Genomic DNA, 20876 nt, shown 5'->3' with positions numbered 1-20876 from the left:
CCCTTCCCCAACAAAAACCACCCCCAAAAGACTAATGCTGCATGGGAGGGTGGGAGGGTAAGCCACCTTAGTGGAGCAGAGAAAAGCTCTGATCCTCAGGAGAGGCCTGCTGTTAAATCATTTCTGGTGACCTGCCTCACTTTTTGGAAACAATCCAATTGGGGTCACCAGGGGCCGGCTGGAAATGTAGCTTCATTTGAATGGCTAATCCTAATGCCAGATCAGCACGCAAGCCTCTGCCTTTCACCCCAGTACTCCTCACCCTCTTGAAGCTTCCATCTCCTATAGCACCCAGCCTCCAGGTAGGTGGCCCAGACCCTGGTTAATGGAGCCCATTGAGACCAGCTCTCGGGCAAGTCTCTTCTAAAGAGGACTACATTAGTAACCTGCATTGGTAACCTTTGTTAAAGTCTGTTTTGAAGACAAAACGCCTGATGGTGTCCTAGATAGATCGAAAGCAGAAGGTTAGAAAATTGGACAGATGCAATTACTAGGGCAAGTATTAGCAGTAAGTTTGGGAGACTGGGGTTCATTACTGTCAGGTATGGGCAGAACTAACCTATTTGAAGACATTGTCCTCAACAGAAAGTTAGAAAATGAACATCAGGGGAGTCGTCCATTTGCAAGAGCTGATCTATACCAGTCTGGACAGATGTTAAGATGATGAGGAGGTGGGGACTATTTTTGTGGGTATGTTGAATCCCCACCCACGTCTTTCCTGATTGCTTCAGTTACCTTATTGCACTGAATTGAAGGGCAGGGAGAATGTCCTGTCAGCCTGAGGACAAGCAATAAGGTTGTAGGAACAGAATACCCAGGGATTGTTTGACAGCTGACCGTGTTATATCTCGCTCACATGTTGCATATAAGCCCTTAACTTCTTTCGGCTCCTTTACAGTTAAACAAGGAGTTTTAATCATGGCTTGACGTATGACTTGGGGAGAAAAACAATAAAGGGTGCAAGAAAGATTAGTAAATTTTTTTTTCCTCAAAGTGCAGGTAAGAGCAAGGATGTACCGGTAAAAGAATCCTGGAGAATATAGAGAGGACCAAAAATCTGTTAACAGTTTCTGATTGTTCATTTCATAGTGTTTGTACTAGCCAGACTGCCATGCAGGAGGTAAAGCGCTAAATGATAGGAAAGGAAACGTCTTACAGAAACAAGACTCTGAGGGCAGATAAAGACCGGCAGTCTCTGACCAATTTACTTCCGGGTCCAGAGCCAGCAATCGAGGCCCATCTAAGGCTTTTCCTTCCCAGTCTGGCAACTCGGAATCCTCTGTGCCTCTCCCAGGATTTGCTGGATTCTGTTATAACCATACATTACAAAATGCTTTTAAAAATCTGATTTCTGGTAATATTTATTTGATTAATAAAGGGCATTTAATGCACATATTAAAAATAGCATTTTCTCATATTGTTTGTATACCTTTGCACTGTTACTTGATTGATATATTTTTGAATTGCTGCATTGTTCTTGTTTTAATTATTATACTAATAAAAACTATTTGAAGTGAAAAAAAGACTAGCATTTTCTCTTATGACTGAAATGAAGCAGCACTTTAGAAGAGAGACAGCCTATTAAAGAAAATATTTCTCTATCGTCCTGCAAAATCGGAGTATAAACCTGGTAATATTAACAAAGTACTATGCACAAGTAAGGGGAAGTGGAAGGGCTGACTACGGACCTGTTCCCCTATGCCTCGCAGAGTATTTCTAATACACCCAATCTGTTTTATCTTAATTCCCCCTAAATGATAGGCAAGATAAGAGACGCCAGGAACAAATCACTCTATAATAGAATCCTGGCTTTCAGGGATGTATAATAGTAACCTCCTCTCTTTTTGACAAGATAAGCATAGGGGAGCTACCCTGTTACACCAGATCACTTCCTAAACCCTGGCTAATGCATAAGAATAGGCGCTCGTTAAGGAGACAATGAACTTGCCAGCTCTGACCTTTTGATGGAAAGTCTTTGATCAAAGGCTCCCTGATCAAAGGGAGGGGGGATCCTCAGAGCTATATAGAGGCCTGCCCCAGAGAGAGAGGGAGGGAGAAAGGGAAAGGGCTAGGAATACAGCAGGGCTACTTCAACCTGAAGACAGAAGCGGGTCAACTTCCACTGAAATGGGATCCCACAGCTCCACAGCAGCTCTGGAGCTGCTCTCCTTGTGCCTTCTCCTCTGGATACAAGAAGGTCCCTGTAAGCCAACTCATTTGGTGCAAGTCGGGAAAGGGTCCCCAGCATCCAACCAAAGGCTGAAGTCTGTAGCTACAGTGTATGGGATCCGGCATGCCCAGCAGGCTCTCAGATACCCTCTGTATATGATGCAGCTGTACAAATCCTTCACTATGGGCAACCATTCGGGCTTAGCGCTGCTGGAGCATCCGGTGCTGCAGGAGGCCGACACCGTCCTCAGCCTCTTTGCCAAAAGTAAGAACTCGCCATTACCTTAACAGTAGATGCCTAATGATTGTACAGAGAGGAACCGTAGGGCTACTACTACTACTAATCATTTCTATAGTGTTAGATGTACGCAGCGCTGTACACATTATATTCAGGTACTTTCTCTGTCCCTAGAGGGCTCACAATCTAAGGAATTTTTTTTGTACCTGGGGAAATGGCTGATTTCTCTTCTGAAGCTGGTATCTGTTCCACTGGTTTTTATCAGGAATTGGCTGCAGATATAACTTTATGGGGGTTTTAAAAAATTCTTTATGTAAATACATTTTGGGATAAAATGTCTTGAAGGTTCTAGAGAAATGGGGGAAGGACCCTACGGCAATAAACTTCAAATTATTGGTCAGCTAAAATGATTCTTTTCCATATGATTGAGGTTCATAAAAGGACATGTTGCAGTACGAGGATGTGACTTAAGTATGGAAGCAAACAAAAGAGCAGATCACTAGGTGGTATTCTATATTAGATTAGAAGAATGTCCAACATCTTTTATTATTTGGCAAAATTTGTTTAAATTGTGATACTTTTATTGCGTTATGCTGTAGTATATGATCGCTTGTATATGTTTATTAGGCTGTCCTTTATATTTATGGATAACGTTACTGTCTTCTATACTAGTTTAGAAGATTGTCCAATATCTTTTATTACATGTTGTAATTTTGCTATTTTTATTACGCTATGCTGTAGTATATGATCGCTTGTATATGGTCATTATGCTATCTTTTATATTTATGGATATACAATTTGAATATGTGATCATTTTACTAGGAGGATTATTGTTTTAATATTGAGTAGTCTTCTTTTGGTTATATAATTTGTATTTATTAATTATGATTATGTATTTTGTAGTGAATATTTAGATGTATTTATTTGAGATTTTGTTATTGCACATGTCATGGTATCCTATGTATTTCTTTCTTTTTTCTTAATTATTTTTTCTTAACTTTCTTTCTTAAGTTCTTTATTTATTTTTCTATATATATTATGAGTGGTGTTATATATGTTGTTCATTCATTTATTTTATTACTGTTTGTTATTTTAGAGCCCCTGACGCAGCCCTTGTGGGCGAAACACAGTCTGTGTTGGGCGATAATTTCTCCAATAAAGTCATATTAATACCACCTAATGATCTGCTCTTTTGTTTGCTTCCACGTTGGATTTTGCGGATCATCTGCCTTCTTGTTTTCTGTGACTTAAGTATTGCTTTCATTTTAATTTATAGTTTTTTTTTTAAGTTTTAGGAGGTTGCTGTGGGATGTTTAGTTGTCTTGAAACACCAGCTTACAATTTTAGAATGTAATGATGCACTTTAAAATGTAGTTTCATGCTGTGCATTTGGGGAACGGAAGTCTTGTTTGTGTTCCAGTGATAGATGATGTCCTATGAGACCCTTCCCTGTGGGACCCTGGGTGCTACAATACTTATTTCTTCATTAGTTTTGTGGATTGGAGCTGAGACGTCTGTAGAGCAAAGCCTGCATAGAGACTCAATCCACATCCTCAATGTTTTGACATCTGGCAAGAACAAGCACTTTGGGGGGGGGGGGGGGGATTCTTTCTTTCAACCAGCTGATATAATGTAGAACAGAAGGTAATGATAGCCTTTTAACATAGTTTATTCTTTCTTAACATATATATGCACATGATATATATCTATACCATGATCTGTTCACGTATGTTATGTTACATGTATGTTACCATGTATGTATGGAACTTAACACATTAATTCTATTACTCGGAAATGGCAACTGCCATTACGGCAAATGTAAGCCACATTGAGCCTGCAAATTGTTGGGAAAATGTGGGATACAAATGCTATAAATAAATAAATAAGTTAAGCATTTTATTTTGCGTAAGGGTACACATGGCCTGAAGCTCTCATAAAAATTCATCAGAATGGGGCTGAGTGTCTTTCTGTTATTTTCCAGATTGCCTGGAAGTGGCCAACCGCTGGACTCTCTCCTTTGACCTGTCCTCTGTCTCTGGGAATTATGAAGTACAGCTGGCAGAGCTCCGGGTCCGCCTGCCTTCTTTCTCCCAGTCCAAGAATGTGACTGTGGAGATCTACCACAGCCACGATCGGAAATGTGAGGAGAATCAGAGCTGTCAGGAAAAACGTTACCTAGGCACCTTCAGCACTAATCCTTCCATTCGCCCTGGCTCCTCCTGGAAAGTGTTTAATGTTACTCAGATGCTCAAGCAATGGATCCACCAAGGCACTCCCCTCCATGACACAGAATATTCCCAGATTCACTATTTGCTTGATGATGCCCAGGAAGAGACAGCTGAACCCAACAGCAACTCTGGGGGGCTGACGGAAGAGTGCAAAGAAACGGAGCAAGAGAGTGACTCCACTCCGGTGCCTCATAACACTATGGACAGGGTCATGCTGGTTATCTTCTCAAAAGACAAACCTTCAGGCCCCTCTTCTGGAGGGCCAAGGTTGATCAAGGAGGCCCAGAGGTCCAAGTATGTCCTTTCAGACATTGCAGACGTCATGGGAAACCGCAGGCATAGAAGGAACAGAAAAGAAAGGCATCGCATTAAAGTGGGGAACCCCCCCTCCAGACTAACAGAGGAAGGCAAGCCACTGTGCAGGAAGGTGGACATGTTGGTGGACTTTGAACATATAGGCTGGGGCAGCTGGATTGTCTACCCCAAAAGATACAATGCCTACAGATGTGAGGGGATCTGTCCAGCTCCAGTGGATGAGTCTTTCAACCCAACCAATCATGCATATATGCAGGTAAGGTGTCCTAGAAGGGACAAAGAGCCAGATGCACTAACTCCACAGAAAGAGCCCTCCCCTTACCGAATCCTTAGCGAATCGATAAAAAAACGGGCATGCATGAAGGAAATCGCATGCAAATGAGCTGAGCATGCACAGAGCAGCCAAGCGTTATGCTGGCTGCTCTGCGCATGCCAAAGACGGCTTCATACACGCAGACAAGCTGCATGTATAATAGCCCTCAATACATTTCCGGGCATTTTGTGCAGCAGAGGGAGAGAGCGGGAGAGAGAATCAGGGATCGGGACGTGCGAGGACGCCTGAATCAAAACTATTTGGATGTCCCTTTCGATTATGCCCCTCCAGGTCTCTCTCAGCCATTCACAGCACGTTTAGCTGGCACCAGTGCATGTCTTGTTTTACTACTTGCTTGCTAGACTGGCTAGAATTGGTTTAAAAACCACATTGCTGGCCCAAAGATCTTTATTCCGAATTCAACACCTGATGCCTGTCTTAATAAATTATGACACCCTGTGATTGGCTGAGAGAGACCTAGAGGGGCATAATCGAAAGGGACATCCAAATCCCCTATTCTCTCCAGCTGTGGTCATTTCAGGTCAGCGATGGTCATTAAAAAAACACGTCCAAGAGAAGGACACCCATCACAAAATCTGAAGAAAAAAACATCTAAGTGCTCATCAGGGACATCCAAGTGTTAGGCACGTGAAAGGACGTCCCTGACGAGCACTTGGATGTTTTTTCGATAGGCATCCTCCTCTGCATGGGTGCCGCTCACAGCAGCCCCAACGAGAGGTTCAGAGCTGCCGTTAGGTTTTCCATGGTGCATAGGGTTGGAAAACAGCTGTGCATCTGCCTTGCATGTGCATTATAATACTAATTAGCTCATTTGCATTCCATTTTCGTTAGCTGCTACCCTGACAGGAAAATGGCTCTGAGAACCCTTTTCTGCATGTCTTGTTTTACAACTTGCTCCCTAGACTGGCTAGAATTGGTTTAAAAACCACATTGCTGGCTCGTTAACTTAAGTGCATCTGGCCCAAAGATCTTTATTCCGAATTCAACACCTGATACCTGTCTTAATAAATTATGACACCCTGTGGCCTTTGTACCTCTAGTCTCTTGTCCTTTTTTAGAAAAAATTGAAACACAAGTGAAGTGTTCTCATAATCTTTTATAAGGGAGAGATTTAATCCCGAATATTGATATAACGTTAACTGCTGAGGTTCTCTGTAGTAAAGTTGAACTCCCTGAGCTGATTCAGCCATATTCGCAGCGATAAATTAAGCCTCTCCTTTTTCAATCTTCCTGTGTGTGCAAGGCTGAAGAAAAGCAGCTCTACAATTCCATGCATGCACATGGGGTACAATTAGGATCTCCCCCCCCCCCCCCCCCCTTGAGATGGAGCTCTAGGACCGCACTAACTGTAGGGGATCACTGGAATCTTTAAACTGAATTGGTGCTCTCCTTTTCCACAATAAGACATGTTGTAATATAATGGCACATGTAAGTCTGGCTTTCTCAAGGTTGGGAGATAACTGTGAAGGTTTCTTAATTCTGTTCCTGCTCATGGGATTGCACTGAGCCACTAATACACTAGAGTCTTCTTATGTGAAAGTTTTCGGAATGATCACCAGGGACAGTCTGTATGACCTGTGAAGGGGGGGGGGGATCTGTCTATTTATATTTTCCTTCACAGGTCATACAGACTGCTGGTGATCATTCCGGAAACTTTCCAATAAGAATCTGGTGTATCAGCAGGGCAGTGGAATCCCATTGGGCAGCATAAACCGTCAGATGGGGGTGTCAGCAGGAGTATTTAAGGGGCCCATTTACTAAGTCGCAGTAGGCTCTATGCATGTGCAGTGCGCGCCCAAATGAGACTACCGTCAGGCCAGCACTGGCGTGCGCCCATAACACATGGATGAATTATTTCTTTATTTCCTCCTGTGTGCAATAATCAGCACTTGGCGCGTGCTGACCGGTCACCACGTGTGTAGTGCATCAGCCTTTACCGCTAGAACAATGGGTGACATTAAGGGTTCAGACCAGTCTTGGGTGCATGCTGGTTTCATTTTTACCGCAGTCTCTGTTTGTGTCCCATTTTTTAAAAAGCCATTTTTGTAGATGCGGTAAAAACTGGCCTGGTGCACGCCCAGTAAACGCGCCTACACTACCACAGGCCACTTTTTACCGTAACTTAGTAAAAGGACCCCTAAAGCAGCCTCTTTGAGGGTCAACGTTTCCTGTTCATAAGTACATAAGTATTGCCACACTGGGACAGACCAAAGGTCCATCAAGCCCAGTACCCTGTTTCCAACAGTGGCCAATCCAGGTCACAAATACCTGGCAAAATCCCAGAAAAGCTTATCCCAGAAATAAACAGTGGATTTTCCCAAGTCAATTTAATAATGGTCTATGGACTTTTCCTTTAGGAAGCCATCCAGACCCTTTTTAAACCCCGCTAAGCTAACCGACTTTTCCACATACTCTGGCAACGAATTCCAGAGTTTAATTACACATTGCCTGAAGAAACATTTTTTCCATAGCTTCATCGCATGCCCCCTATTCCTAGTATTTTTGAAAAGAGTAAACAAACGATTCACATCTACCCGTTCCACTCCACTCATTATTTTATAGACTTCTATCATATCTCCCCTCAGCCGTCTCTTCTCCAAGCTGAAGAGCCCTAGACACTTCAGCCTTTCCTCATAGGCAAGTCGTTCCCATCACCTTTATCATTTTCGTCGCCCTTCTCTGTACGTTTTCTAATTTCACTATATCTTGAACACAATATTCAAGGTGCGGTCGCACCATGGACCAATACTAAGGCATTATTTCCATTCCTCAGAGGCAACTTACCCTCCCGCCTACCCTTATGTTGTCTTGGCTTGGGATTGTTCTCCTGTTGTAAGGGTGCGACAATGTTTGGGGTTGTCATTATGGTTGTGTCAGTGGGTGGACACCTGAGTTACAGGGGTTGTTGCTCATGGGGGATGAGCCAATAACAAAAGCAGGGTTCACAATTTGATTATCAGTGGGGGGGTTCTCAGGACCCGGTTAACAAGCATGGAGGTTCATACCTACTCCATGGCTCCAGCTGTCAAAGGGGCTGGCAGAGTGTAGATTATCACAGATGGAGTGTTTGACGGACTTGCTACTTTGCTGATAAGCCGAGTAGCTGGGGTGGGGGGTGTCTCAATATTTAAGTGTAGCTCAGGGTGTTACTATTTGGAATTTTTTTTATAATTTCCATAGAACTGTTAATAAACAAAGCTGCAGCCTACTATTTACTTCCAGTTGATTAAAGGGAAGGAAGGAAAGGGACAGGGAGTCATAAGTAAGGCAGTCCCAACTCCAATGGTTAATAAATGGCATGCTGTTTCTTTTTTTTTTACATACATTAATGCCATCACTGCAAAACTTCCCAAGTCCATAAAGCCCAAATGGTGCAGGGCTGACCCTCAGTTGCTCCTGTCTGACTGACACAGTACTCTAGTATGGTAGGGTCTGGCACTATTTTGGAGTAAAGCATCAGCAGGGCAGAAGTGACTGGGGGTCTCTCTTGTCCCATTTGGACACCATGGGGTAGGATGAGGGGGATGGGGAAGGACATCTGGTCCCACCCATGGACAGTTTGATCAGAATGATGCGAGGAGGGGCTGGCCCAGACACTGGCATTTTTTTGTAGCTTTTTAATATATTTTTCATTTGCAAATAGGTGGTAAAATGTGGGATACAAATACAACATACAGCACAAATTAAATTACCTTCCCCTACCCTGAATTAAAAAACAAAACAAAATTTTTGCAATGCAAACCTTCATTATTCAGAGCCACTGAGAAACAAAAAGTGGGCAGGTCAGGGGCAGTACTAGGGAAGAGCCCGAGTTTATGTGGGTGCTGGCAATATTCAGTGCCAGCACCCGCATAGCTAAGCAGCTTAATTTAATAAGGCTGCATAGTTATGTGAGTGCAGACACTGAATATAGGGCTGGCACTCGCAAAACCTTTTTTTGTTATTGTTTAAAATAAAAAGAGCCCTGTGGCAGCCATTTTGGAGAGGTGCTGCAAGAGGCAGGAGTGAGGGGACTGCGCTACTGCCCCAATGACCCCATTAGACCACTAGGGATTCAGGTAGGCCCGGGTGGAGGGCCTACTTGGATGGCTGTGAGGGTGGGGGGGGGGTCTTGCTGGAGGGAGTTCTTTCTGCTTACTGGGGGAGGGGGAGGGAAAGAGGGAGCATTGTTGAGGGTGGGTGAGAGGGGACTCAGGGGCTCTTTTAAAAAAAAGGTTAAGCGGGCCCTGGCCACATAAGTTCCGGTACCCATCATCCCCTGATATTCAGTGCCGGTGCCTGGACATGGCCTGGCACTGAATATTGAGGGATAATTTAGCCACCAACAATTAATGTTTAAAAAAACACTGAATATAGGGGGGAGGTGCTCCCACAGTAATTTTTTTTAATGGCCGCATACTAATGGCAGCATTAACACATGGCCATTAATAGAAAAAAATGGAAAATCGGCCGTTATTCAGCTGTGGTAAAAATGGACTTAGCACGCAATAAAAACCCAAGTAAAGGTATGCTAAGGCCACTTTTTACCACAGCATGGTAAAAAAGCCCCCATGTGACTTGTCTAAGTCACATGGGGGCTCATTTTCGAAAGAGAAAAAAATCTAGAAAGTGGCATAAAGCAGCATTTGGGCATTTTTCTCACCAAAACGTCCAAATTGGTATTTTCAAAACCCATTTTCCAGGTGTTTTTCTATGCTGTTCATCTGCAGTGCATCCAGATCTCAAGGGGGTGTGTTAAGTGTGGAATTTGGGTGTTCCTAAGATCTGGATGTTTTTCAGCCATAATGGAACAAAACAAAAACGTACAGGACTAAAACTAAAGAATTTTTGAGCTAAACCTGTTTTAATAACGACTAAGCTACAATAAAATGATCAGATGACTACTGGTGGGAAATTGGTGGGAAAATGTGGGATACAAATGCTACAAATAATAATAAAGGAATGACCTTCCCTTACTCCCTCAGCAGTCCTTGACCCCCTCCCACTCCCAAAGATGTAAAAGAAACAGTACATACCAGCCTCTATGACAGCATCCAATGTTAAAGCCAGACCTATTAGTGGAGCAAGCAAGTCCCTGGAGTAGTTTAGTGGTCTGTGCAGTGCACTGTGGAGAAGGGGATCCAGGCCCATAATCCAGTCTAATTTACACTTGTGATGGAATGTGTCAGCTCTCCAAAACCCACCAAAAACCTGTTGTACCCACATATAGGTGACACCTGCAGCCATAAGGGCTACTGTAGTGGTGTATAGTTGGATGCAGTAGGTTTTTGATGGGTTTTGAAGCACTCACTCTACAATATAAGGGGGTAAGGGTGAGATGTGTACTTGGCACATGTGAAGTCCACTGCAGTGTCCCCTAGGGCCTAGAATGCCCCACAGCTCTGCTGGGATGTTTCTGTGACCAGTCTACTAAGAATGCTGGCTCCTCCCACATCCCAATAGCTTCATTTTGTGCATTTTTCACTTGGATGTTTTTTTTTGGGGGGGGGTTCAAAAATGGCCGAAAAAGATAAACGCACAGAGCACAAAAACATCTAGCAAGCAGTCAGTTAAAAAAAAAAGAAAGAGAGACATTTTGCAGTTTTGAACATGGCTATATTTGCTATTTGGATTCTGGATGCTTGGATAAGGTTGCTTTTTTTAGGGAGTGGGTGGTGATGAGATGATAATTGTATACAGACTAGGTTTGGTATGCCTTTGTTTGATAATTGAATGTTTTATCTTTGCCTTACTGATCATTTATTTTTGTGCTGGAAATGTGAGACTAAGGCCTTTTAGGTAGGTTGTAGAGATCAGAATTTGAGATGTCCATGTCAGGAAGTGCTGAGTTCCACCTAATCAAGAAATGTATTAAGTTATGTCCAATAAAAAAGGTATCATCTTATTTTCTTTTCCATGTTTTATTTTGTTAGATTTCTATTGATAACCTTAAGAGTGGACTAACACGGCTACCACACTCCTCTACCTGTATTTACAAAAGGCTCAGGTGAATGCACATCAGCAGATGCAGCTGTTTAAGAAATACACATATACACAGAAAGAGTAGCATCAACTCTGCTTCTTCCACATTAAAGTTCTGCCACCAGGGCCGGTCTTAGCAAGTGCGGGGCCCTATGCAGACCAATTTGATGGGGCCCCACCCTAGCCCTGCCCCATCCTAACTCCGCCCCACCTAGCTCCACCCCTACCTTAGCATCACCCCCACCCTAGCTCCAGGGCCGGCCACCCCTCCCTCTGAGCTTCCGGGCCGCTCCCTCCGAGCTCCAAGGCCCCCAGCTCCAGGGCTTCTCCCCCTAGGGCTCCCAGCTCCAAGGCCCCCTCCCTCCCTCCCGGTCATTTTTTCACACACCCCTCCAAAATCCAGTACAAGGTATGCCGAGAATACAAAACACTCAGGACCTATAGAGCAATTCTACCATACCATAAGCAGTCATTTCTACGAATCACACAAAGAAAAGGAAAACATCTTAAAACACTACAGTGAGCACTAGAACATCAATTCACCTATTGTAAAATGAAACCAGGCAGAATAGTACAGATCGTCGATCCTGCACAGTCAATGCCAACTGAAAGCCATGTCTTTTTCACAAACACAGATACACCCTAATCCACTATATAATAAGTAGTAATATTTAAACTTTCTATTTAGACAAAAATTAAACTGAACCCCCAAGATGCCAGACTCTGCATACAATGCAACACCACAGAAACAGAAAATGTCCCCTAGTACTGTGCAAAATATAAAGACAGCAGATGTAAATTTGAAATAAAACTAACAAATACCAATCACCACTTTACAAATTAACAAATAGAAAATAAAACAAATATAGAACATAAAATAATATCATTTTATTGGACTAATAGATTTACCTTTCAGAGGCCAAAACATCCTTCCTCAGGTCAATATAGTATAGTACTGTTACAGTATCCTAACCTGACCTGAGGAAGGGGGTTTTGTTCTCCGAAAGTTAGCCAAAATGTATTAAAATTAGTCCAATAAAAAGATTACCTTGTTTACATGTTCTATTATAAACATTTATTAACACATCTACAATACTACTTTATCCTAGAGCAAAAAAATAAAATATATATTTTATTTACAGTTTGTTGTCTCTGGTTTCTGCTTTCCTCATCTTCTTTTCACTGTCTTCCTGCCATCCAGCATCTGTCTTCGGTCTCTTTCTGCCATCCAGTGTCTGCCCTCTCTCCTGTCCCCTCCATCCAATGTCTGCCCACTCTCTCTGCGCCTTCCATCCACATCTGCCCTCTATGTCTGCCCCTTCCATGATCCATCCACCATCTGCCCCTGTCTGCCCTCTCTCTCCCCCATCCATTCACTGTCTGCCCTTTCTATCCCTTCCATCCACTGTCTGCCCTTTCTCTCTGCCCCTTCAATCCACAATTTGCCCTCCCTCTCCCATCCATCCAGGGTTTGCTCTCCCTCTCGCTCCCCCATCCAGGATCTGACCCTCAGCCCCCTTATCCCACCTACCCTCCTTTTCAGCCCCCAGTTCCAGCCCCCCTTCATCCACATGCCTTGTATTAAGGCCCCCCTTTTCAGAACCATTCTTCCACCTGACCCACGCATGCCCCATTTTTCCACCAGCCCCAGGCATGGCCCCCATTTTCCCATATGGCCCCTTCTCAGACCCCAGTGCCAGTCCCCTTCTCCCATCCGAGAACCCCCTCCCCAGTCCCCTTCTCCCATCCAAGAACCCCAGTCCCCTCCCCATCCGTCCCCTTCAACCATCCAAGAACCCCCTCCCTACCCCCTTCTCCCATCTGTGAACCCCCTCCCCACCTCAGTCCCCTTCTCCCATCCAAGAACCCCAGTCCCCTCCCCACCGGTCCCCTTCTCCCATCCGAGAACTCCCTCCCCAGGCCCCTCCCCACCCGTCCCCTTCAACCATGCAAGAACCCCCTTCTCCCATCCGTGATCCCCCTCCCCACCTCAGCTTTAGAACTGTTAAGTAGTAGTAGTAGTCTCCTTCCCATTTGAGAACCCCCTCACCACCCTTCCCCCACCTGAGAACCCCCACCCACACCCTTCTCCCATCTGAATCCCACCCGACCCATCTCCAAGCTCCGTTCTCCTGCCACCCACCACCCTCACTGCCTTTAAAAAAAGAATTTGGAAGCGCCGGAGGGACAGGCAGCGCCTCACGTCTGCCCTGCTACTAAAAATCACTTCGACATCATTGGGCCTTCTCACATTGAGTCCCGCCTGCCCTTGCGGTAATTGGAAGTTACCTCAGAGGAGGGTGGGACTCAATGTGAGAAGGCCCAACGACATCGAAGAGATTTTTAGTAGCAGGGCAGACGCGAGGCGCTGTCTGTCACTCCGGCGCTTCCAAATTCTTTTTTTAAAGGTAGGACAGGGTGGGAGCAGCGGGAGCGGGGCACCCCCCACCCACTGACATCCGGGGTGGACCGCCCCCACCATGCCGCCGTCGAGGGCCGTCTGAGGGAGGGAGGGAGGGAGGACTGGAGCTCGGGCGGCCGGGGCGGGGCGACCTCAGGCGCGAGGCCCTATGCGGCCACCTCAGTCGCCTCGCCTTAAGACCGGCCCTGTCTGCCACTTACACATGAAAGTACCAATTCAGCAACTTCAGTGTGTTAGTACTGGTATTTTCACATGTGGGTTGCACATTTTACCAACATATACGTATAGGAGATGAATTTTATAAATGGCGCCTAAAAATATTGGTGCTGAAAAAAAACGTTTAAGCATTATTCTATAAGCCGCGCCTAAAGTTCAGCATGGTTTATAGAATAACGCTTAAGCGGAGAAGTTACGTGTAAATTTAGGTGTCACCATTTGCACCAGTGAAAACATGGTGCAAATGCCCACGCCTAAGTTTACACATGGAACACCACTATTCTAGAATTACATGCACAACCCAAAACCATGCCCTGATCCACCCTGAAACGCCCATGACCCTGCCATTTCTGTGCGCCCTTATTCAAGTCACACGTAAATTGTAGGAGCAGATCTCACACTTAACTTTACACGCATTAGTCCCAATTAAATCTAATTAGTGCTAACTAAAAAGCCAATTATTGGCACTAATAGGCTCATTATTCTATTAAATGGTGCACACAATTTTTTACGACATAAGTACATAATAAGTACATAAGTATTGCCATACTGGGACAGACTGAAGGTCTATCAAGCCCAGCATCCTGTTTCCAACTGTAGCCAATCCAGATTACAAGTTCCTGGCAAGATCCCAAAACAGTGCATTTTATGCTGCTTATCCTAGAAATAAGCAGTCGATTTTTCTCAAGTCCATTTTAATAATGGCTTATGAATTTCTCTTTTACGAATCTAGCCAAACCTTTTTTAAACCCCGTTAAGCTAACTGCTTTTACTACATTCTCTGGCAACAAATTCTAGAATTTAATTATACATTGAGTGAAGAAATATTTTCTCTGATTTGTTTTAAATTTACTACTTTGTAGCTCCATTGCGTGCCCCCTAGTCCTAGCATTTTTGGAAAGAGTAAACAAGACCCATTCCACTCATTATTTTATAGACCTCTATTATCTCCCCTCAGCCGTCTCTTCTCCAAACTGAAAAGCCCTAGCTGCTTTAACCTTTCGTGATTGGGAAAGAGTAAACAAGCGATTCACTTCTACCTGTTCCACTCCACTCATTATTTTATAGACCTCTATCATATATCCCCTCAGTTGTCTTTTCTCCAAGCTGAAGAGCCCTAGCCGCTTTAGCTTTTCCTCATAGTGAAGTCATCCCATCCTGTTTATCATTTTCGTCATCCTTCTCTGTACCTTTTCTAATTCCACTTTTATAGAACCAGGGGGACAGTGCCATCAATTAAGTAGTAAGGCTGCAGTTTTTACCCTTTTCTTTCTTTTGGTAGAAATAAACAACAGGGGATTAAGGAGAATGACTCCCTTAATTCCTTCTGTCAAAGCCTGGCTGAAATGAGGACATTTTAAAAATCTGCGTGGTTCTGAGCTGGTACAAAACCTAAATCTCAAAAAAGAGCTTAAAAGGATATTTGTGTAATAATAACTCATATAGCTTTATAAAATATCCATAAACATTCCTGATGTAGCAAAATAATTGTTAAATGGAGGAAAAAAAGCCTCACATTATAAGGGAACACTCCGTCATTGGTAAACCAATATTAGGGAGGTCTCTTAAATCATCATGGGCAAAAACCTCCTTTCTTTATTCTAAAGGTATGGCTACTACTCAAAATACTTCAACAAGTGAACCGTCTATATATTTAATCAACGGATCATGCACTTATCTTTTTTGCTCAACAGTCTATAAGACACCCTCCACGGCCCGACTTTGGCCTAAGTTTTGAATCCTTCATCAGATTTGAGTTGGACTTGGGGGTATATATTAACTGTTGAAACTGGATCCTTGGTAGGTAGGCTGCAACCTTTGATTAGAACCTACATAGGAGTTATCTAAATACAATCTGTCCGATGTTTAAAACAATTTAACTGGCCAGGAACAGTTCCTGTCTGGTTAAATTGCACTTAACTGGCTACCCGGCGATATTCAGCAGGAGATCGCCAGTTATCTCCTGCTGAATACTGCTAGTTAGTGCTCAGCGTATAACGGTTTTAACGTGCAATATAACCAGCTATCCACTAATATTCAATTCATGACCAGCTAAGTGTGGTGGCCAAATTTGGTCACCAAAACAGCAGGCCTATTTTTGGCCGGTTTCAACGTAACCAGTTAGCGCTGAAAATCAGCATGGCCAGTTAAATTGAAACTGGCAAAAAAATACCCAGATATTCAATGTCGGAAACTGGACACGGCCCAGCATTGAATATTCCGGCTGAGCGCCAACTGCGGGAGTCAACCCGGTTAACTCTCACAGTCTGAATATCGGGCCCAATGTTCTTCAAGATCAGATGAAAGGAGGCGAACTGTGTCTCAAAAATGTATAACTTGGAATGCCTCAAAATGAGTCTCATGCTAGCCAATGAAAGGTATCATAAGCCTGCAGATGTCTCACATGTATCTTAACAAATCCTTTATATGAAATAGGGTTTGTAGCAGGGGCGTAGCCAGACTTCGGTGGGAGGGGGGTCAAGAGCCCGAGGTGAGGGGGTACATTTTAGCCCCCCCCAGTGCCGCCAACGCCCCCTGCCATTGCCGACCCCCCCCCCCGCCGCCACCACCACTACCACCAACTTTGACCCCCCCCCCCACCAACCCTCTCGAGCCCCCCTCCCGCCGCCAACCCTCCCCCGCCTACTCTTAACCACTAGGCCACGCCTCCACTCCACTAGAAGTTATACGCATAAATTCTAAATATTGCCAATTAATGCTCATTATTGCTTTTTAAGTGCTGTTAACAACGCTGATTAGCTTCTTAAGCCAATTAAGTTATGCTCGTTGTTACAGAATATGCTTGGATTTCAGGGTGGAACGCTAGGCGCACTATATAGAATCCTAAAATAAGCGCAGATTTTATAAAAGCACTTGCATTTGCAACTGCCATTATGGAAAACTAGCATCAGTCTGCATTTACATGCCTAACTGTAGGCATCGCTTACTCTGTAAGTCAGTTCAAATAGTATAGTAAATTTTTAATAAACTGCCCTGACCCACCCATGCCCCTCCCAGGTGCACGCCCCCTCCCCATGGAGTTGTGCATTCTGGAATTTGAGCACACACCTTATAGAATATCGACTAAGGGCGGTTACACACATAACACCCAATTAGCACCAATTCACACTAATTATAGCCAATAATTGGTTGTTAAAATCAATTAGCATCTAATTCATCTATTAAGTTATGTGCACAACTGACATTATTATTCTATAAGTTGTGTGCAGAAATTTTCATACTAGTTGGAAATTTGGGCATGCAACTTTCTAGAATTAGGGGTTTAACATGCAATCGGAGACCTGCTAACTTCTAGAACACACTATCATTTGAATTTCTAGTACCTGTGTGCTTCACAAACATGCAAGGAGATGCTTAAAACAGAAGGTTTGGCTGTCAATTTGAGATCCTTAACTCTGTAACACCACATGGAAAGGAAGGTGTCTGGGCATGATCAACCTGTTCTCCATGGGGTGGGGGTGGGGGTGGGAGAATACCTTTTGTATTAGTTCTGCAGACTGGATGGATCCAAGAGGTGCCAGAGGATCTGGTCAAGGCAGTTAGAATGGTTCGATTTAAAAGGGTTCCCAGAGGAAAATTTCATAAACCATTTATTAGCCAACTTGGGAAAGCCATCACTTATCTCTTGGAGTGAGGAACAAGGAATAGATTTATTTTTTTTGAGATCCTGCCAGGTACTTGTGACCTAGATGGATCACTGTTAGAGATGAGGTGTTAGGGATGCGCATTCACCTGAAATGGTAGGAAATTCAAGGGCACTCCCTCAGTCATTTTAAAATAAAGTGATTGAAAAACTTTGAAATGTTGGACTTTTTGTCATGTCATCAATGACATACACTAGTTTTCATTAGTGCTGTCAACAACATGCCAACCTGGAATGAAAACGTTTTACAACAAATCAAAACAAATGAGAAAAAATGAAAAAGACTTGACAGACGAAATAAAACATTTTTCAATGCACACCCCTACTTGATAGACATTTGTGATCCTCTCTGAGAAAAGGTGTCTAAAGCAGCAGATCCAAAATTTTGAGAATGGCTGATTTTTCATGTCATGGGTCTATAGGCAGTCTGTAAAAGTTACATGTTTAAACTTCTGCAACTTAAAAAAAAAAATTTTTCATTTAAAAGGATGAGGTTTGGACTGATGCATTACAAATTGTTTTCTCTAATATAATTCATTAAAACCTCATTTTTTTTTGTTTCTGGTGACTTTAATCACCTTTCCCCAGAGATGGTCACATTTAGTCTGACCAAATCAGAAGCTTTTATGTAATAATTTTGCTATTATCCAACATTATTTGCGTAAAGTTGTTGCCTTTCAAAAACCTTTTGAGCATAAATACATTTCTCATTCTCTCTCTCTCACACACTCTTTTTCAGAGCTTGGTGAGTTTGTACCAACCAGAGAAAATTGTCTGCCCTTCCTGTGTGCCTGTGAAGATGAGTTCTCTGTCCATGCTGTACTACGAGAACGATGAGGTGGTCCTCCGACACCACGCTGACATGGTGGTTGAAGACTGTGGCTGCAATTGAAGTAGAAGATATGTACTTCATTAGCGTTGGAATGACTTTGCTTAATTGTGCATGTTTGCACACACATGCACACACAAATCAGCTCTTGTTCTCATACAGACTGAAGAGGGACACAGAAGCAAGTGAATGACATGAGTTTCTCCTCTCTGTAAGCTTTGGATAAACCAAAAGATTGTCTGTAAATGTTTATCATGAACTTTGTAAATTGCTCTTCAGAATTTATTAATAGATTATCCAGATAGATTATATATTTTTGTATATAAAGTCAGAACAAAAAAATATTTGTTAAAAAAAAGTGTTGTATGCCAAAAAAAAAAGTTCTATGTGTTTAGAATATTCATTTTATGTTCAAAGGAATTATTTTTTAGTTAAAACTGTTAATATGTTAACTTAAGTAATGTGGTTATTGTTTTGGTCTACTCGGTATAAATATAAAAGCCATCAAATAAGTGAGCTCCTGTTTCACTGATATGAAGAAGAGAGTTTAACTCTCAAAAACCAGGCACGTTAAATGAATTTGGCAATTTATTTATAGGGACGTGCTATCATTTTCTTCCCACCCAAGCCCACTTCCCCTCTCCCTCCACTCTCTATCTCAGTTGATAACACCCTCATCGTCCCTGTCTCATCTACCCGCAACCTCTGAGTCATCTTCGACTCCTCCCTCTCCTTCTCAGCGCATATCCAGCAGATAGCCAAGACCTGTCGCTTCTTCCTCTATAACATTAGCAAAATTTGCCCTTTTCTCTCTGAGCACACCACCCGAACTCTCATCCACTCTCTCATTACCTCTCACCTTGACTACTGCAACCTACTCCTCACTGGCCTCCCACTTAGCCATTTATCCCTACTTCAGTCCGTTCAGAACTCGGCTGCACGTCTTATCTTCCGCCTGCACCGATATACTCATATCACCCCTCTCCTCAAGTCACTTCACTGGCTTCCGATCAGATACCGCATACAGTTTAAGCTTCTCCTACTAACCTATAAATGCACTCGGTCTGCAGCCCCTCCTTACCTCTCTACCCTCATCTCCCCTTACGTTCCTACCCGTAACCTCCGCTCCCAAGACAAATCCCTCCTCTCAGTACCCTTCTCCACCACCGCCAACTCCAGGCTCCACCCTTTCTGCCTCGCCTCACCCCATGCTTGGAATAAACTCCCTGAGCCCATATGCCAGGCCCCCTCCCTGCCCATCTTCAAATCCTTGCTCAAAGCCCACCTCTTCAATGTCGCCTTCGGCACCTAACCACTACACCTCTATTCAGAAAATCTTGACTGCCCCAACTTAACATTTCGTCCTTTAGATGGTAAGCTCCTTCGAGCAGGGACTATCCTTCTTTGTTAAACTGTACAGCGCTGCGTAACCCTAGTAGCGCTCTAGAAATGTTAAGTAGTAGTAGTACTATCATTTTCCTCACCTTGAGCTACTACTGAAAAAGATGTGAGCAAAATCCAAATGAAAGCATTGGCAGAGGATTGGGGTGGATAACTGCAGCAATGGCCCAAGCCAGAATCAGCATTTGAGAGTTTGGGGACAAGGACGGAGATTGGTTGATTTGGCCCCTCTGAGCAAAAAAGGTGTTCTGCTGCCCCTGAAATAGGAAATGCCAACGTTTCCTATTTTGTATCATTTCATTTTGAAACTGAAATGAGAGGCGAACAAATGAAATTTTATTTTGCTTCCAAATCCCTCCCCCCCCCCTTGCACTGACCAAAAGTGATTAAAAAATAAGTTGAAAAGGCCTCCATGCAGGACTATACCAAGCCGGAATTGTGCACTGTATGACACGCCCCCTGGCAGCCCTGCCCCGCCCACTGTGTTGCATCCAAGCAGAGGAGACAATGGATGGATGAGGAGCCATTTTGGTGCCCCACCTCCTGTGCCACTGCTTGCACAGCCCTCAGTACAGCCCTGCCTCCGGAGCTTATTCTGCCTCCAAGATGACCCCAGCTTATCCGCTATTCCTGGGGTCTTTATGGGGTTGAAGGAATCCTCCTGCCTCACCAGTGCTTTATTTCAAAATAACACTAGCCAAGGCTGGCACCACATTAGTCAAAGGTAATGGGAGGAGCAAGGGCAGGGGAATCAATTGTGTTTCTGCAGCACAGATTTTCATTTTAGTGCACACTAAAATAGCACACATTAAACAAAAACAAAACAATAGTAAAAGGAAAAAGGAAAACTTAATGAAACCTCCCCATTATTGAAACAAGACAAAAAAGAATGCTATACGCACCCTCACTTATTTGCTGGCCTTTATTTCTACACAGTAAACTTAATATATGTGTGAATTCTATCTATGAGAGTTCTAGAAGACTGAGAATTATCCATTCCAGGAATGGAGCTGGAGGGCAACATTTTGGGAGCTCCTGAAGGGCATTACAAAGGCAGGAATAATATTATCCACATGCTGCAGTTGAACAGTCTGTGACA

General features: G+C 43.6%; 1 protein-coding gene across 1 annotated transcript; it reads left to right on the top strand.

The window, feature by feature from the left end:
- Positions 1–2127: 2127 nt before the first annotated feature.
- On the top strand, positions 2128–18439 carry LOC115469727 (nodal homolog 2-A-like). Its single transcript, XM_030202516.1, has 3 exons — positions 2128–2434; positions 4389–5206; positions 18287–18439. Exons 1-3 carry the CDS (start codon positions 2128–2130, stop codon positions 18437–18439), a joined length of 1278 nt encoding a protein of 425 aa, XP_030058376.1.
- Positions 18440–20876: the final 2437 nt, after the last annotated feature.

This window comes from Microcaecilia unicolor, chromosome 4 (assembly GCF_901765095.1).
Source record: "Microcaecilia unicolor chromosome 4, aMicUni1.1, whole genome shotgun sequence".
In the NCBI taxonomy this organism is placed as follows: domain Eukaryota; kingdom Metazoa; phylum Chordata; class Amphibia; order Gymnophiona; family Siphonopidae; genus Microcaecilia; species Microcaecilia unicolor.
The sequence above is the reverse complement of the archived record's forward strand: the minus strand, read 5'-3'. Positions and strand labels throughout refer to the sequence as shown.

Bases quoted from the DNA above. Each gene is read 5' to 3' on its own strand.
- LOC115469727 (XM_030202516.1), top strand. From the start codon at position 2,128: ATGGGATCCCACAGCTCCACAGCAGCTCTGGAGCTGCTCTCCTTGTGC. The intron at 2,435-4,388 runs GTAAGAACTCGC...GTTATTTTCCAG, and splicing joins CCTCAGCCTCTTTGCCAAAA to ATTGCCTGGAAGTGGCCAAC. The intron at 5,207-18,286 runs GTAAGGTGTCCT...ACTCTTTTTCAG, and splicing joins CCAATCATGCATATATGCAG to AGCTTGGTGAGTTTGTACCA.